Consider the following 18,222-nt stretch of genomic DNA (forward strand, 5'->3'; position numbering starts at 1 on the left):
CAATGCGCTGACCAAATCCCGGTATTGCTCCGCCGCTTGGATACCATCCGGGTTGTCTTCAGGAACTGTGGCATTGGGGTCTGACAACTTTCCACTGATCGGCTTGTAAATCTCTTCAATGGCTTTTGAAAAATCAATTTGATCGTCCAACATACCGCTAATCGCCTTGAAGTACTTCTTTGACTCGTCATTCAACTTCTTTGTTTCGATCTCGATTTCCTTGAATCTCCGCTCGGCATCTTCGTACACGGGATCATTGGTGACTTCCCCCATGTTTAACTTTTCACGGAAGTTCTGGGGTGCCCTTACAAGGGACTTTTTGAAACCCTTGAACGACATTTTTGGTGTAGGGTGCGTTGGCTTTCTTAGTCTCTTGTTGCTCTGCTTTCCTAGTCTCTTGTTGCTTTGCGTCGGTGAGATATTTTCGGTCGATTTTCGGAGAGCGAGAGATGATAGCACTTACTAGGCTTTTCAAATTAGAGCGAAGCAATTGCTGGAGGAAGACATTCGTGAAAGAGATTCACATCTGTGTATGAAATCCCTCAGTTTAGAGCTCCTTGTTGGAGAAATTCCGCATTAGTGGTAGGTCATATTTATGTCTGCCATTGTTTCTCTAACAATTCTTCTTGCGCCATAATCCAATTACGTAAACATTAGGTGTCCCCTCCGTATACCACTTCGAAGGCGCGAGTATATGTAGTTATTTACAAATGACTGTTTAACTGTATAAAAAACAGGGTGCATGGGTTGGATAGGAAAGCTTATCAAAGTCACTCTATGATAGAGCAAAGAATTGAGCCGCGCACGCCTATCACTAATATAATTTAAAAAAAATTATCAACTGACTTTTCAAAGAGTCAGCCTAGTTGCTCTTCTCTAACTATGATCCCAAAATTAGAAGCATATGACGTTGGTCCACACTCGGGCTTTCTCCCTTCGACGTTACCTTTAGAAAGGTTGCCCCAAAAGTACTACAAACCATGGGAAGAGATTATTAGCAACCTCCAAGCATTATTAATAACTCGCAAGATCAGAGACGTTGTCAATAAGCTCCCAAACCTCTCTACAGGCCACTTGGAAAATGAGAGGGAGCTTCAAAGAGCATATCAAGTGTTGGGATTCATTGCACACGCTTACATATGGGGCACTAATGAGCCGGTTGACAAGTTACCACCACAAATAGCCGAGCCGTGGATAAGCGTTTCTTCAAAATTGGGACTTCCACCTATTGGTACATACAGTGGACTTGTGTTGTACAATTTTAAAAAGATTGACAAGGATGGGGACTTTAGTTTGGATAATCTCACCACAATCAATACATTTACAGGGTCGATAGACGAAAGCTGGTTCTATTTGGTAAGCATCTACTTTGAACGGAAAGGGTCCTTGTCAATATACACCGGAATGGAGGCATTGAAATGCGCCGAAAGGGGTCAGACAAAGCAGCTAATCGAAAACTTGCAACAACTTGCTGAGTCGATTGATATACTTGGCTCGACCCTATTGCGTATGGAAGAAATGTGTGACCCACATATTTTTTACTTTCGAATAAGACCTTACTTGGCCGGGTGGCAAAACATGGCTAGTGTGGGACTTGAAAAGGGGGTCTACTATGGGAATGAAAAGACTGCGAGAAGCTATGCTGGCGGGTCCAATGCTCAGTCGTCGTTGCCGCAGTTTTTAGACATTATTTTGGGTATTCGTCATTTTGCAACTGGCGATCTCACTGCTGACAATTCGTTTTTGAATGAGATGAGGCAATACATGCCAAAGAAGCACCGTGAATTCCTCGAAGCTTTGGAGCCGTATACGTCCACGATTAGGGACTTTGTCAGCTCTCAACACAATGAGGAATTGACTTTGGCTTACGATGCATGTTTGGCAATGTTGAAATCGTTTAGAGACAAGCACATACAAATAGTGACAAGGTACGTTGTCCTTCAAGCAAAGAAGGTGAACAAGATGGGATCAGGCTCGACGTTGAGATCAGGCTTAGCTAGACTGAAACAAGGAGAAGAAAAGGGAACTGGTGGTACTTCTTTGCTTCCCTTTTTGAAGCAATGCAGAGATGAAACGGGTAATGCAGCTGCTGGTAGCTGGGGTAAGAGGATACTCACCGATGGTGTGTTGCGGTTAAAGTATTCCAAGCCCAACGGTATTAACGAGGATTAGGATTATGTAGATTAGGATTATGTAGTTTAGAAATGTATATTAAAAGCAATTGTCTTCAGCGTTACTTTTCGGAAAAAAAAAAGAGAAAATTTTTTTGTAATACCCTCTCTATGATCAGACTATTCACCACAATGACCAAGAAAGCAAAAGCACAGGACTTCCTCCTCAAGACTCCTAAAGGTACCAAGGATTGGGCCGACAAGGACATGGTTATCAGAGAATCCATCTTTGGTAAATTATCTACAATTTTCAAAAAGCATGGTGGGGTGACTATTGACACTCCTGTGTTTGAATTGAGGGAGATCTTGACTGGAAAGTATGGTGAGGATTCGAAATTAATCTACAATTTGGAGGACCAAGGTGGTGAGTTGACCTCTTTGAGGTACGACTTGACTGTACCTTTTGCGAGATTTGTTGCTTGCAACAACTTGAGCAGTATCAAGAGATACCACATTGCAAAGGTTTACAGAAGAGATCAGCCAGCCATGACCAAAGGTAGGATGAGAGAGTTTTACCAGTGCGACTTTGACATTGCTGGTACCTATGATCTCATGGTTCCAGATGCGGAGATTTTAAACATCCTTTGCGAAGGGTTGAACGAGTTGAACATCAAGGATTATAAAGTTAAATTAAACCATCGTAAGATATTGGATGGTATTTTTGAAGAATGCGGGGTTCCCGAAGAAGACATTCGTAAGGTATCATCAGCCATCGACAAGTTGGACAAGTCTCCTTGGGAAGCAGTCAAGAAGGAGATTTTAGAAAAGGGGCAAAGCGAGGACGTTGCCGATAAGATTTGGCAATACGTGCAACACAATGGGCCAATACGTGAAGTTATCCCGATCCTCAAAAATATCAATAATGCCACCGCCAAACAAGGAATTCAAGAGATGGAGATCTTGGCCGACTATGTCGAAGCTTTCAACATTCAGGATCATTTAACATTTGATTTGTCGTTGGCTAGAGGTTTGGATTACTACACGGGTCTTATTTACGAAGCTGTCACTGCTGCCAGTGCACCACCAAAGAATGCTAGTGAGTTGAAAAACGAAGCCAAGGGAAAAGGAGAAGATGAAGATGCGTCAGCTTATGTCGGTGTTGGGTCAATTGCTGCAGGCGGTCGTTACGACAACTTGGTTGGTATGTTTTCAAACAACAAGTCCATCCCTTGTGTTGGTATTTCTTTTGGTGTCGAGAGATTATTTTCCATCATCAAGCAAAGAACAGACTTGTCCAAGCTTAGTTCGCAACACACTGACGTCTATGTTATGGCATTCGGCGGTGGCGAAGGGTGGAATGGATTCTTGAAGGAGAGAATGCAAGTTACCAATCAATTGTGGAAGGCTGGTATTAATGCCGAGTTTACATACAAAGCCAAAGCCAACACTCGTAAGCAATTTGACGGTGCGGAAAAGTCTGGCGCCAAACTCGCCGTTATATTAGGTAAAGAAGAGTATCCAGAAGGGAAAGTCAGAGTAAAGAGATTGGGCCAAGGTGAAGAGAATGAAGGTGACGTCGTGCCAGTTGATGAAATGGTATCTTTTGTCAAATCACAACTACAAGTTGACGGAATTACAGAATCTCTTGGTAATTTGTAAATAGTGTATTTTTTTTTAGAATTTCCTAATTGTCCTGGTTTTCATCGAGTTTGTCTATTTTGTGTCCATGTTTTTCCTTTCCTGTTCTCTTAACCCTATTCCATAGCGTGTTCACGTCGTTGAATATAAACCACCAAATGACCCCACACCAGCTTTCAACTTGGGGCAACGGGTCATAAAAGTCTGCTGCAATGCGACGAAGTTCAGGTAACTTTGTCCACGCAATGTAAGGGAAATCGTGATGCTCATTATGGTAACCGACATTCCAAGTAACCAAGTTCAACGAGCCGTAATAGGAGTACGTCTCTGGAGGAACTGGTATGTCCTTCGATTTAGGTTTGTTATTGTCATTCAACACATAATGTTCTGCGATAAAGTGACCGGCGCAAGGGTGCAACGAGCCTGCCAAAAAGGAACTCATTATAAAATAAGCAAAACTATTCCACCCGAAATATTTGACCCAGAAGTGATCAAAGACAAGTTGGTGAACAACATTCAACAAATGGATATAGGTAAACTTGATTTGCGTAACAAACATTGGCCTCAAAGCGTAAAAGAAAATCTGGCAAGTTGCAAAAAATACTTTTCCCAACAAGTTGGACAAGATGATAGCTTCAAATCGGGTTGGCAAATCGGTGTCCAAGTATTCATCACCCATAAATTTGTGATGCAATTGGTGATAGGGCTGAAAGGAGGCAGAATAAGGGATCCCAATAGGGACGTTGGCGACAATTGCAAACAACTTGTTATGCAACGGCTTTTTAAATAATAAGTTGTGACTCAACTCATGTATGGCTAGGAAGATTGCTTGGTTTGCAGTAGCGCCAATCACATATGCTAGGAGAACAAACTTCCACGACAAAACAGGCGTATTCCGGAGATAAAATGCCACAGACAACTGCAAAAGAACAACGAGCAAGACATACCACTTTGTCTTTGGTTCGTATCCAGTGAGTTTGCGGACTTCTGGATGCTTAGCTAGAATGAGCTTCCTACGAAGCGTGTGTGGTTCAGCTTCATTAGTCCAATAAAAATCATTCAAAACTTCTATCGACGCGTCTGCTGGTGGGGTAACGAATGTGAATGTCTGTTCTGAGTTTCTATGCTTGATTGAAGAGTCCATCGTTGTGGGAGTATCTAATCATGGATAAAAGAGAAGAAACGTGTCTTGAAAAGGGAGGGGAAAATTTTTATATATATAAGGTCTGGATTTGAAATTTTCTGTGTAAGCAAAAATAACATGATTTTTTTTTCTTTTGACACACCATGTTATACGATGCAGGGCCATGCAGGCAGTATCGACGCGTATCTCTAAAATCTAGAGATTCAATAGGGGATTTACACTTTCGGGGTGTTTAGATTATAAAAGTTTACCCGATTTGCATCCGCCACCCTCGACAAAACTATATTTTGTCCGCACTGTGTTTTATTTGCCACCACATTTCACATTTCTTCATCAAAGTAAATGTCAGAAGAAGTAGCGTCTACACCAGTACAAGTTTACGTGTATGATTTGTCGAGGGGACTCGCGAGAAACTACAGTCGTATGTTCTTGGGTACTGAGATTGAGGCAATCTACCACACCTCAGTCGTGGTGAGAGGCAATGAATATTATATTGATCGTGGGATACAAACGATTAGGGCTCTGTCGTACCACCTTAAATACGGCCCACCCATGGAGGTTATCGATGTTGGAGAGACGTTTATTGATGATGAAATAATCAAAGAGTTTATCAATGATCTAAACAATAGGGAGGATATGAAGTACGACGCCGCCAGCTATGATTTGTTTACCAACAATTGCAATCACTTTACAGATACATTTTTGGAGTTTTTATGCGACAAGAAGTTGGATGAGAGAATATTAAACTTGCCGGCGGTTGTTTTGGAGACACCAGCGGGTCGAATGTTGCAGCAAATGATTGGTGGTACCGGACAGCTTTTTTGAGTGTTTATTCTATGTAGGTTTTCATGCCGCAGAAATATAAAATCGTCTCCCTTGAAATCAATACTTTTTGCAACACTTTTCATCTACTTTTCGTCCACATTTCATCCACATTTCGTCCACCACACTTTATACAACAAGCAGCAGAGGGGCTGAGAGGGACTCTGGGACTACACATCACTAGAGTTTAACAATGAACGATTCGTCTTTGGTCAAGGTATGTACAATCCAAAATTGTGTCCAGTGTTACTCGTATGTGCTAACATCCCTCCAAGTCTTTTAACCTGATGAGCTTCCCCATGGAGTCAAACCGGCAAGGCAATCCACCACAGTCTTGCGACAACACTATCGACTCAAACCAAACTGTCAATACCAGCTATTTGAGTAGCAACGAGTACCACAATGCCAATTTACAACATCAACAGTTACACCACCATCAGCCACCGGCAAGCCAACACCAACATATGCTGTCTCAAAACTCGATGCAAAAATATCCATACCAATCGGACTATACACCAATGAAGCTCTGGAATTCGACCTATCCTCAACAAAATTGGCAAAACAAGCCAAACCCATTCCAACCATTAAAGGAGTCACAGGAGGTTTTTGATGCAGACAATATCTTCTTTGACCATAAGTCAAATGAAAAGAGGTCAGCACTTCAATACAACGCAGCAAGTAACAAGTACATGAAAAACAGTATGCTCAATGCCCCAAGCTATGTTCCGTATAGATACCCGCTGACACCGAATTCCACCGTTGGTGGCAACAAAGTAGAGGATGACAAGGGCACAGATTTGAAAGAAGAGGTGCAAAAGTTGAAAAATGAATTGATTTTGAAGAATCAAATGATTAAAAACTTGACAGACCAGATTAGCATCATGATAAAAAACAAAAATAGCAAGGCTTACTACGAGGTAAAGGAAGATGGCGGTAGTAACCACTCGCCCACGTTTAAATTACCACAGAACCACTTTCAACTATTCCAGGACTTGTCAAAAACATTGCAAGAAAAGTGTCAAGAATTGGATGATGCCAATCAAAGAATGGAGATTATCCTCGTTTCCAGCCATATTTGTAACAATGGGAGTAGTAATGCTGTGGGGTATGATGTTGAGGAATTGAGCCATAAGTTGCTTTACAAGATGAATCAGTTGCAGGCAGAGAATGATGAATTGGTAAAGATGGTCAGCTTGAGCAACAAATCGAGTTTACTAGTTGAAATTGGATTATTGAAGCAGCAGATCACCCTGTTGACAAAGAAAGATGGCAAGCAAGAAGAGTAAGTAGAGCAAGTAGAGCAAGAGTAATCCCAAGATGGTGCCATTGCAATATCGCTATAATGTCATCATTGCAACTCTTTACATTACATACACCCCTGTGGCACTCTAAAGTGGACAAAACCCCACCGACCAATTGTCTTTATCCAAAGACTCACAAAATCAAGATTTACCCTCCCAAAACCAACAACCAAAGGACCGGTGATAAACCTGTATTAAAACAAAGGAGCAGTCAGTTCTCGCGCGCGCGTTGGTAGCCCTCAGCAACAAAATTTCAAAACGATCTAGAACCAAATAAGAAAAAATATACTTGGCACTTCAATGTAGATCCCACCAAAGAGAAAGCCTTGTTGCAAACCACCCCCATCGCCTACATCCTCTTACTCAGACCAAATGTGTATTTGTTTTGAAATTCTATTTTTAGAGTCAAGAAAAATTAAAGCTTCAGTTGTCAAATGGAGAAATAAGGCAAAGCATTACGCCTTGTTGCATTAGAGTAAAAGCAAAAGCATATCCTGAGTCTAGATCAATAGACGAGCAATATATAAAAAAAAATAAGCACCACAAAGCATTTAGACTTCGGCGTTTAATATGTGCTTTGATTTTGTGATCTGTAGACTACGCACATTTGCTTCTCTTTCTCTCTCCCCCTTCTTCACTCACAGTTCCTAGTGTTCCGTGCTGGGTGCAATCTCTCCGAGCGCTTCTAGATAGAAAAAAAAAATAAAAAAAAGAGAGCCGTAGGATTCAGTGTGGACCAGAAAGAGACGCGCTTTTTGAGTATAGTTGCTGTGGATCCCGGGTTTTGCCACTTATACCAACGTTGATATGGGGATGTTATATCAATAGTTGCTCTCTTAGAGCAGTGTCACTATTACCCGAGACCCGTGTTTTATCAAAACAATAGAGTCAAATTTCGGAGGTTTTGAATTTTTACGTCAATTTTAAATTTCTCTGAATTTCTTTAAATTTCTTTTTTTTTTGTTTTGCTCTGTTTACGAAATTTATCTCCTTTCGGCGTGTAGTTTAAAATGACATTGATTTCCCATACAAGAGGAAAAAAAGAATACACAGCTTAGAAGTTGTTACCTTCGATTTGAGAAAGTCTGCTTGGTCTATATCAGTATCGTTCTGAATCTTCCCCTCCGCCATGATTCCTCAATCGTCGTTCCATTTCGAAAAGGAAAAGGTGCTTCTATCCTCAGATCCACGGTCTCCATTTTACTACAATTTACCACCATACGATTCGAAACCAATTGACAATTTAATTGAGTTTTTCAAACTATGGAAATATTTCATCAAATCAATCATTTACTACTTCAAGGAGATTCTTTTGGTTAAAGAATTGGAAGCGAATCTCAACTATCAATTGATTAGCGCTGTACAATTCCCTGGATGTAAAGATTTGCCCAACAAGATTTTGCAAGATATCAAGTTGAATACTCCCGGTATGAATGGAACTTTGCTGCCAAAGAACCATACACCGACCAAAGAGGTCAAGAGGAATTTGTCAAACTCTAGTTTGTCGTCAATGAACACAAATGCCAGCAGTGCCGCTTCATTCAATCCAGCGTCATCAGGCACACCGGTTAGTGTTCCAAGTGGCCCTATCACGGCATCGAGCGCTAATATTCCAACATCAGGGTCATCAATGACACCACAAAAGACAGCAACCTCGCTTTCAGATAAACAACGCCCAGGGCTATTCAAAACCAAGTCAAGTTCAAATCAATCCTTTTTGAAAAATGCAGCAAACAACTTACACAAGAGAAATTCGTCGTTTGCTAGTGTCAGACAGTTGGGACAACTGCAACACCAGCACCACCAACAAGCACCACCCTCTCCCCAATTCCAACCTAGTGGCGCCTCAACACCACCTTTGCCTGCAGAAACTCTCAACACCAATGACGTGAGGATCCCACCGACTTTTTTCCCCGACAACTCATTATACACAAACTTGCCAGCAGTTTTATTAAGTTCGCACCACGTTGCATTCAACAATAGTTTTAAACTACGCAAGGATTTAAGCACAAAGTTGATCCCACGGTTAGAGGTCTTGTTGAAGCAAGTGTCACACAAAATCAAGGAAATTAAAACCTCCCTCAAAAACGATGCCTTTGCCAATACCGAATTACTGAAGGAGATTTCCAAAACTGGCCAAGTATTGAGTAGGTACACCGCTGCTATTGAGACATATTGTGGCACAAAACCAGTGGTTAAAGGATACTTGCGTGATTATGATGGTGGCAGTGGCGGTGGTGGAGACGATGAAGAGTTTGCCGCGTTGGACGATCCATTATTGGTTAAGTTAGACGTTGATTCGAGACTCAAAACGCAGTTGATCTATGAAAATTACATGATTGCGTCCTATGTCAATTTACAAAACATCAGTAAGGATCTATTCACGTATTTATTAAAAGAGTTGAATTGGATAATTGACAAATTTGGTAAATTGGATTTCAATTCGGAATTTTATCAGTTTTTGAAAACGAAAATCAGTAGCTCGTCAACTACTGATTGGGAATACTTCATCACACACAACAACTGTTTTGTCAATACATATTATGCCACTGACTTGAACCCTAAGCGAGAGAATAGAACTTTCAAAATGGTGACATTGCCCTATGCTAATTCTGTGCAGAATAAATGTCTTCGATTTGGACTGATGTACAAGAAGCAAAAGTTGATGAAGAATTATACGCGTCATTACTATGTTCTTTCATGCAATTACCTTCATGAATTCAAATTCAATGAAGAAATCAATCAACAAATGAAAAAGTCAAAGGACAAGATTGGAGGATTTATTGGATATGAAGATGAGCCAGTGAAGTCATACAACCTCAATGATTATCAAATTGCTGTAAAGGATGAATCTTCGTTTAAATTCACCTTGACGAAAACATCCAATAAATCGAAAAAAACATTCAAGTGTGCCAATGCTGACGATTACAATTCTTGGGTTGAGGATTTATCGGAATTGTTGAAATTTGGTAATGATCATTATTCTCGGTTTGCCTTTATTCAAAGAAAAGCTGATCAAAGTATACGTCAACCAATTCGCAAGGCAAAGAAGCAAAACAATCCTGGATTGACTTTGGAATTGGGTAATGCATCCAATCCAGCACTATCAGGAATGTTTACTCCCAAGATCAAGACTCCAAATGAATCACCACGTCATAAAGATGAGAATCCATTTGAAGAAATGCTTACTTCATTGCCTCAGCAGAAACAGCAACAGCAACAGCAGCAGAAACAGCAACAACAAAACAGCAGTCAAGGTGGTAGTGTATCAGCATCACCACATTTGACACCCAAAGTTGCCTCTCCTGCTTATGCTACATTTTCAGCTACCGAGCAACAAGACCAACATGAAGAGTATTTGAAGTTGCAACATGCACTTGTCAAACAAGAGACCGAAATCTCCAACCTTAAATCACAAGAGCAACAGAATATCGAACTTATCCAACAGAAGTTGCAGACTATTCACGACCAACAATTACACATCGAGGAGCAAGATCATCAACAGCAGCAACAGCAGCAACAGCAAAAACAACAACAGAGCAACCACATTTCATCTGCTTCTACATCTCCATCGTTCCCCGGATTGGGTGTACATAAACCATCGTCAGATAGTTTGAATTCATTTATAATTGAGCAAAATACAGTACCAGTGGCTCATGCAGCTGTCAATGGATTGCAACAATCAGGAGATGCACCTATGATGTTTAGTTTTGGTGACAATGGTGCTAGCCATCATAGTTCTGATAGTGAAAATAATAATGGTAATGCCAACCCAGGTGCTTCAAACGGACAAGGACAATCGGCAAAGGAATCGAGTCCTAGTATTCCAACCGTTTTCGTTTCTGAAGAATAAGAGAAAGAGAGACCTAGAGTGATATTTTATAGAGTGTATATAAACCAATCATAGAGTATCTACTGAGTACGTAGTGTACGTTTCTTCGTTATTCATTCAAAATTCTATTAAAACTCCTTTCTTAGACTAAGCACATTTAACCCCAGAAACATCTCTAATCAAACATCTCAGCTTCTTATCCATTATACTCGAAGTACTCAAATTCAATTGGAAAAAGTTACCACATTTCCAAATTTCAAACTGAACCAAACTCTCAAAAGCAACTTTATCCAGTCTATACAAATTTGCTGCATCGATATTTAAGGGAGAATCAGGTTCAGGGTTATCCAACAATTGTAAAATGGCAACCACCAAACTTTCCAAGTTCCATGCCGGACTCCACTGTGTCTTCAACACATCAAGGCATATTTCACCCGTTTGGAAGTTGATATTGGGGTGGATTATGGGAGTGAGGAATTTGATTGTTGGTGGTTGTTGCGGGTATGTCGATGGTACATCAATGGCTAGTTTCCATACGCCTCCATAGTAAAATTGTGAGTCCTTTTTGGTTGGTTTGGCGATGGTTGCTTGCCAGTGGAATAAAGTATCGTCTTCGTTGATGGGGGATAGCTGTATTATTTGGTGGTTGTTGGCGTGAGGTGGTTGTTTCTTGTACAAGCTGTATTCTTTGATCAAACGTCTTTCTGCTGACATGGTCTCTATTTTTTTAGTTGTGGTAAGCTAGAGAGCTGCGAGGGGGGTAATGAATATGTATATGTTTATGTATAAAGACAGTTAGTATAGTAGGGTATGTGTATTGTGTATCGATGAAGAAAAATTGTTGTAGTTTAGTAAAATTTTACAACGTTTTATATATTTGTGTGTACGTATATATATATATATATATATATATATATATGTGAGTATATATGTATGTGTGACATTAGTTGCATGTGAGAAATTAGTTGTGCGTGTGTGTGTCATTCAAAAAAATTTTTTTTTAAATTCTTCGGCTCATTTTGAAACGGAGTTTAAGAAGTAAACAAAAAAGACGTAAACAGTGAAGAGAAAAAAAATGCGGGGGGAGGGGAAGCAAAAGTGAAAAAGAAATTCGGAGGAAACTGGTAGCCCCAGTTATAAAGTATACTTAATTATTGACCACTGTTAGATCTATTGCCGCTTCCTAGAAAAGCTAAACATTTTTTCCTAATCCCGAACAACTCATCACACTTGACTTCGTATTCATTGTCGTATCGCATTTCTAGAAGTCCTAAAAGAAAAAAAAGAAAAGAAAAGAGAGGAAAAACCGTTGGGGAATATTTATTTTCCGGATGTTACTTGCACAAAATCAAACAGACCGAGGATGCTATCACATCTAGATTTAGCGCAAAAGAACATTTGCAAATAGTTAGTCGTCTAATCGGAACACAAGCATATCCATAAATACCTACAACAGTTACTAAACTAACGGATATTTATTTTTGAAACATTTATGTAAAAAACAGAGGTTACGAAAAAAAAAAATTTAGTCAACGTAAAGGCACAACTAAACAGCAATAAACCCGGCAATTAAGGCTAAAAATCCAACAATACCAGTAGTAGAAGTGGTTGCCAACATAACACCTTCATTTGCTTTTGAGCCGGAAGACGTACTAGATGAACCAGTAGACGATGACGAGGATGAAGAAGATGCAGCAGTAGCAGAATGAGTTGATGCACCAATAGTACTACTATAATCATTCGAATCATCAACGTCATTATCACCATTACAGTTACCCTGAACATAAGCATCAAATCCATGACCAGTTGGTTCAGCCACTCCTTTAATGTACTTGATGGCTCCACCAGGAGTATCAGGGATTTCTTCCGTGACATTCCAAAGAGAAGATTTGGTAGGACAATTGTTACCACCATCGGATTTATGGTATCCACCATCACCACTGGGGTCTTCAGTATTGTTGAATTCTGATTTCAAGTTTTTAAAATCCTGATTGGGCGTTACATCATCGCCATCCAATTTCACCAATCCATATTCATTATCTTCTTCGGAATACTCGTAAACTAATCCACCTGAAAACACGGCAGACATGTCAGTAGAATAAATCGATTCAATTTCACTAAAAGGTCTAGGCTTTTTGGCATTGCACCCAAACTCGGAGAAAAACAAGGGGATGGTGAAGTTTTTGAAATCCTTCAACTCTTGTGAATATTGTGATGTAGTCATACTGGCATCACCACACCATGAATAATCATTTATACCGTACATGTCAATTCTGGCCAATTCATCATCACCACAGTTGAAGTACAATCCTGAACTTAAACGGTATTCATCAACACTGGCCGCTGAATAGCCCACAGGAATAGTCCTAAACCCACGGTTTTTGATAAATGTTTTCAAATCACGAACTACTGCTTTAACATAAGGAGCTGCGTCTAACGAAGCACCATCGTTAATAACCTCATTTCCAGCAAAGAAACCCAAAGTGTTGTTATACTGAGCAAACAATTGGGCTGAAGCAAAAACTTCTTGTAAATAGTCGGAATTATAGGAACAATTGGCATTGGATCTAGTAATTGATGAATGTGGCGTATTGACATCCAATATGACATATATACCAGCATTGGCTAACTTGTCCATACATTCATCATGATCTTTAGTATTATCAACCGAGTAAACACGAACAGTGTTTATGCCCAATTCTTGGAAATAAGGAATATCCCTCTCACAAACATCAGTGTCAGCTAAAGGATCTTCCAATTCTGATGATCCACCTGGTTGGTAATCAACTCCTCTAATGTAGAAACGCTCACCAGTTTCAGTGTTCCAAAAGGCATTACCGCGTACTTCAATAGTGGGGATAGCCAAAACAGCAGTCGAAGTAAGCGATATAAAGCTTAGTAATGATTTGAATAGCATTTGTACAAGTGGTAGTAGCTTCCTTGATTAAACGAGCGTAAACGGGTTAGTTGGGTGGAAGTAAAAATAAACTATGAAGGGGAAAACTTTTTTATAATATATTTGTTTTGGTTTTTGTTTGGTCTGTATTGTTTGGATGTTTGAAGTTTTTCTTTCGCTTTTTTTTAATTGCGTGTGAGTGTGTGAATGTGTGTGGGTGGAGTAAAGAATTATAAAAGTGGTGTTATTGTTTCTTTTTAGCGACGTATAGATCACAAAAGAAACAAAAGAACAATTTGAATTTACGCGTATGTATACTGAAAATATTCATACAAAACAAATATACATACCCAGACACAGACACAGGCACATACACGACAGCTGAATAGTGTCAACAGTTCAACCATAGATTGAAGTTCGTCAAAGAGCAGTAAGTGTATAAGTAAAGTGGTGTTGGCTGTTTTTGACATTTTGACAGATATTTATTATTATATTGATGTGGCATAAAGCATCATTCTGTGGGTTTGAACAAAGGGTCTTCTGAGTTCTAGTTTTTACTTATTACAATTAGAAATTATCTTGAACAATTTCTTCCCAACTGTTCATTTACTTCTACCTACTGCAATATCACATTACAAAAGGTACAGGTTGTGGAGTAAGAAAATAGGCTTAAAAGATCTTCAATTAAGAAAAGCTTCGTATTTACACTTTCTCGTAAAACAAAAAAAGAACAAAAAAAAACAATCGAATAGCTTTTAATACAGTCATCTTATTTTTTATTCATATTGGTGCGACATAATTGTTCACACCAATGCGACATTTATTATTCAAACCAACACGACATAATTATTCATACGAGTGCGACATAGATTTTCAAACCACATTAGTACCCAAAAGAATTTCTGTATCTCTAACCTGGTTGATGTACCTGATTCTGTCGAATTAGGGCAATTAGTTTAAAAGTATGAAAAAATATCAAACCAGGATTTCTTTTTTGGTTTGAGCTTAACCTTTTCTACTGTCCTCTCTCGGAGTTTTTGCAGTCATTTTCCCAAGCTAAAATCTGTTTCCTTCCTATTCATTGATTTAAGGATAAGGGCCCATAGTTTAGAAAGATTTCTGCTCTAAAAAATATTGAATAAAGCAATTGGCATGTCTAAAGAAACCTTGATAGCTTTCTAAGGTTACCTTTGCTGTTGCTTCTCTCACTTTTGGCGTTAACTGTTCTTTTCTAGATAGGCTTACACACGGACCAGAACTCTTCAATGGAATTGAGTCTTGGCGAATAAGGAGGCAAAAACACTAGCTCCATTCCACTCAGTGCTACTAATAACTGGATATCACAACGTTTGTGGATGGCTGCGTTGTCAAGTATCAAATACTTGATCTCTTGAAGTGTCTTGTTTGTCTCAATTTCTCTAAGCACAGACTTGACAAATTCAAAGAAATGATTGGCCGTGGTACCAACTCTTGTCTTCTCTTCCAAAACTGTGGTGTTGGAACCGAGTTTTCTCTTCTTGTTGAGGGGAGTTTCAGCTGGAAGTCGAACCTTCAAGTCAACGCATCCTTTGGAAGAGATGGCTCCTATGAATGATACATTGAGACCTCTGGCGACAAGAATAATCTACTTAACTTTCTCAGATGGATACTTTGGCGATGAAATTTTAAATTTGGGGACCATGGGGTATATTAGATTACAGCCTTTACGAACTTGACAACTAGCAATGTTATTTAATTCCATTAGAATCACTAAGCGTCAAACATATTTTATAGTATGCATAACTTTACTGACTGTCTTGGTACCTAGTTTAACAGCTTGCCACCTTCAAAGAGATCAAATATCAATAATCTATTGCCCGCATCCTGGCTGACTACACTGAGCCCCATCTTTGTTATCATTACAATAACCATCAACTCCACCGTAAGTATTGAAATAGAACTCCCCATGAACGGCATTTCCTCTGCCAATATCATTATAACCCTCATTATGTCCTGGATTGGGATTTACTGTTGCAGTTGCACAATATTTCCAACCGCCATTATTATGAAAAAAATTGGGAACTTCTTGATCATATTCCCACATTTCCTCCATTCCACGGTCCTGAGAAAGAACTCTATCCAAATCATGGTTTACATTATCCCAGTTCCAAGCAACATAGTTGACGTCGAAGTAGTTCTGTCTGAGTCTGACTCTGTTGCTAATGGTACTACTGTTGAAGTTATCAATGGTATCAACATTGGCTAAGACTGGCCGGGATTGTACGATATAGGTTGCTAACTCTGTTATATTTTTGATGCCAGTGGTATGGGCGGCTGCATGGTTACCGTAGACAGATTTCCAAGTGATAAGGTTTGCGTTAGCGATAGTACCTTCATCTGCGTCCCTCTTTTCTCCGACTGGTTCTGTATCTGCATCAGCTATGTGAAACAATCTGACACTGCTCACACCAGGTACAGAGCTCAATATGTCATTCACCTCACTTAATGTATCTGTCTCCCAATGTTCATCAATATGATACTTGCTCAAGTATCCATGTCTATGCACACTTGCTTACGACGACATCTCTTTTGGAATTACCCAAATTGGCTCCTCCTGCAACAGTCAAAGCAAGCCCAATACCACCCATAACAGTTATACCAGCAGCTGCATACCAACACTGTGAAGTAGCGATAGCAGCAGTCGTACCACAAGAATTAACCCACCAAAATCCTGCAAGGCCAGCCGCTGCTACCATCATTCCACCAATAGCAGCAGTTGTAAACCAAGCCCACCAATTCCTTCTTTCTAAGTAAGCTTTTGTGGACATTAAGTCTTTTCCATAGTTTGGTATCTTCAGTAAAGCCTTGGTAGATTGATGAGATTCGCCATGGTTAACAAACCAATCCGTATTTGTATACAAGACTATGAAGATTATAGTAATCAAAACCGCCACACAAGTCAAAATCTTCACAATCTTGCAAAGCTGAGCGAGTTGTTTTTCCCTATGGTCATCTTTCATCTTGGGAAGACGTTATTGAGGAATTGCTTTTATGATCGCCACGTATGAACTAATTCAGAACAACTAAAAAAGATCAAAGTGTTCTGCAAAGCTGCTCAGTTATACAGTCTTTTTATTTTTTATCCATACTAGTGCGACATAATTGTTCATATCATCTCTACGCATTAAACTCTACAGAAAATTATTGTTAGGTCGACTGAATCGACTGAATCGCATTTAGTATGAATTAAAAATAAAATGACTGTATATTGTATACATTTTGTGGTTGCAAAAACGTGACAATTTTGTGTTGGAGAAAAAAACAAAAATTGGTCCTCTCCTCCAAACACACAGATTCAATTTAAATCTTCATGAAGAGAAACAAAGTCTGATGTTATAGATATATAAAAAAATATTTCTCATAATCAAATACACAGATTCAATTACAGATAAAAAAAACTGAATCTTCAGGAGAAAGAGAACTCTGATGTCGTAGACACCTGGTGAGCAAAGAACAAACAAAACATTCACTTCTTTCCTCGAACGCACTCTTTGGAGGGCTTGGCATACACTAGGTTTGCTCTACATTTCGATTCCATCAGTTTTGGCCCATCAGCTACGTTATTAATTTGAGCCTTTTCAATTCGGCGTGGAGGTGTCGGCAATGGACGGCCTTAAACTGACCATATATAGCTCTCAACTCTAAGTCGGTGTAGAATTTTCGCAAGAATGAAAGGGACTGGTCTTGCAACTCCGAGTCACTAAAACGCTTCCTTATAAACTGAAAATTTGGTTTTGGATCCAGACGAAATTTAGGCTTCCTCAAATACCAAGTATTAATAATGTCGTACAGCTCGGGAAAATGGTAACCCACAATTCCGAACGGTAGCTGAGGACTAAGCATGTTTATGTCGTGAGTGAATGCAGAGTCAACTCGGGAATCATTTTCCCCTAAATATCCATACACAAAAAGCCTGGGCTCGTACCACCAATTAATAGAGGCGTTGGGGAAATTATGTTGTAGTTTCCCCATTGTTTTTGCAGCCATTTTGTCGCCACATTTGGTGGTTACAATTAGCATGGAGAGGCTTCTGTGACTATATTGCTCGAGGTTTTGGATCTTGTCAATATGGTTTTCGGCGTCTCCTTCATGTCTCAAACAAAGTTGCACGAGCAAGGGGAATTCTTTCTCCAAATGATGATTTGAAAAGACATCATGAAAAAGTATATTTCCCGCAAGGGACAACTCCTGAAGCAAAGAGGTATCGAAAGCTTCGCTTATTCTGGTGCAAACAGTCGTATAATTCATCAGGTGAAAATGCAATTTCTGCAACTTAAGCAATTTATAGAAGCTCGGATCATCTACAATCGGGGATCCGTGAAGCCAAATAGTAACCAACGTCAAACACGTAAGAAATGGGTACTCTTTAAGAACGTTTGAAAGACGGTCTTCATGAGGGTAGAAGTCAAAACTGAGCGTTGTTTTTATACCCAGTGGTA

The 18,222-nt window shown here is 39.6% G+C and overlaps 10 protein-coding genes across 10 annotated transcripts; 5 read left to right on the plus strand and 5 right to left on the minus strand. All coding sequences in view use genetic code 12, as the record gives it.

Moving 5' to 3' along the window:
• CANMA_004216 (hob1) lies at nt 1-339 on the minus strand (the record flags this gene model as incomplete). Its single annotated transcript, XM_051816471.1, has 1 exon — nt 1-339. A coding segment is annotated over one exon (339 nt), but the record flags the coding sequence as incomplete, so codon positions are not given.
• Nucleotides 340-882: 543 nt separating this feature from the next.
• On the plus strand, nt 883-2,172 carry CANMA_004217 (dioxygenase; the record flags this gene model as incomplete). The annotated part of the gene is made up of 1 exon (XM_051816472.1): nt 883-2,172. The coding sequence occupies one exon, from the start codon at nt 883-885 to the stop codon at nt 2,170-2,172; it is 1,290 nt and encodes a 429-aa protein (XP_051670177.1).
• Nucleotides 2,173-2,303: 131 nt separating this feature from the next.
• On the plus strand, nt 2,304-3,770 carry HTS1 (histidine--tRNA ligase; the record flags this gene model as incomplete). The annotated part of the gene is made up of 1 exon (XM_051816473.1): nt 2,304-3,770. The coding sequence occupies one exon, from the start codon at nt 2,304-2,306 to the stop codon at nt 3,768-3,770; it is 1,467 nt and encodes a 488-aa protein (XP_051670178.1).
• A 25-nt stretch (nt 3,771-3,795) lies between these two features.
• On the minus strand, nt 3,796-4,893 carry DES1 (Des1p; the record flags this gene model as incomplete). Its single annotated transcript, XM_051816474.1, has 1 exon — nt 3,796-4,893. One exon carries the CDS (start codon nt 4,891-4,893, stop codon nt 3,796-3,798), a length of 1,098 nt encoding a protein of 365 aa, XP_051670179.1.
• Nucleotides 4,894-5,235: 342 nt separating this feature from the next.
• CANMA_004220 (uncharacterized protein) lies at nt 5,236-5,718 on the plus strand (the record flags this gene model as incomplete). The annotated part of the gene is made up of 1 exon (XM_051816475.1): nt 5,236-5,718. One exon carries the CDS (start codon nt 5,236-5,238, stop codon nt 5,716-5,718), a length of 483 nt encoding a protein of 160 aa, XP_051670180.1.
• A 190-nt stretch (nt 5,719-5,908) lies between these two features.
• Nucleotides 5,909-7,001, plus strand: MUM2 (Mum2p; the record flags this gene model as incomplete). The annotated part of the gene is made up of 2 exons (XM_051816476.1): nt 5,909-5,932; nt 6,048-7,001. The coding sequence occupies 2 exons, from the start codon at nt 5,909-5,911 to the stop codon at nt 6,999-7,001; spliced, it is 978 nt and encodes a 325-aa protein (XP_051670181.1).
• Nucleotides 7,002-8,145: 1,144 nt separating this feature from the next.
• CANMA_004222 (uncharacterized protein) lies at nt 8,146-10,869 on the plus strand (the record flags this gene model as incomplete). Its single annotated transcript, XM_051816477.1, has 1 exon — nt 8,146-10,869. The coding sequence occupies one exon, from the start codon at nt 8,146-8,148 to the stop codon at nt 10,867-10,869; it is 2,724 nt and encodes a 907-aa protein (XP_051670182.1).
• Nucleotides 10,870-10,995: 126 nt separating this feature from the next.
• PEX4 (E2 ubiquitin-protein ligase peroxin 4) lies at nt 10,996-11,562 on the minus strand (the record flags this gene model as incomplete). Its single annotated transcript, XM_051816478.1, has 1 exon — nt 10,996-11,562. The coding sequence occupies one exon, from the start codon at nt 11,560-11,562 to the stop codon at nt 10,996-10,998; it is 567 nt and encodes a 188-aa protein (XP_051670183.1).
• Nucleotides 11,563-12,394: 832 nt separating this feature from the next.
• Nucleotides 12,395-13,765, minus strand: PGA4 (1,3-beta-glucanosyltransferase; the record flags this gene model as incomplete). The annotated part of the gene is made up of 1 exon (XM_051816480.1): nt 12,395-13,765. The coding sequence occupies one exon, from the start codon at nt 13,763-13,765 to the stop codon at nt 12,395-12,397; it is 1,371 nt and encodes a 456-aa protein (XP_051670184.1).
• Nucleotides 13,766-14,975: 1,210 nt separating this feature from the next.
• On the minus strand, nt 14,976-16,551 carry CANMA_004225 (uncharacterized protein; the record flags this gene model as incomplete). The annotated part of the gene is made up of 3 exons (XM_051816481.1): nt 14,976-15,328; nt 15,617-16,238; nt 16,300-16,551. 3 exons carry the CDS (start codon nt 16,549-16,551, stop codon nt 14,976-14,978), a joined length of 1,227 nt encoding a protein of 408 aa, XP_051670185.1.
• Nucleotides 16,552-18,222: the final 1,671 nt, after the last annotated feature.

Source organism: Candida margitis, assembly GCF_024628925.1.
Source record: "Candida margitis strain CBS 14175 chromosome Unknown scaffold103, whole genome shotgun sequence".
Taxonomy (NCBI): Eukaryota; Fungi; Ascomycota; class Pichiomycetes; order Serinales; family Debaryomycetaceae; genus Lodderomyces; species Lodderomyces margitis.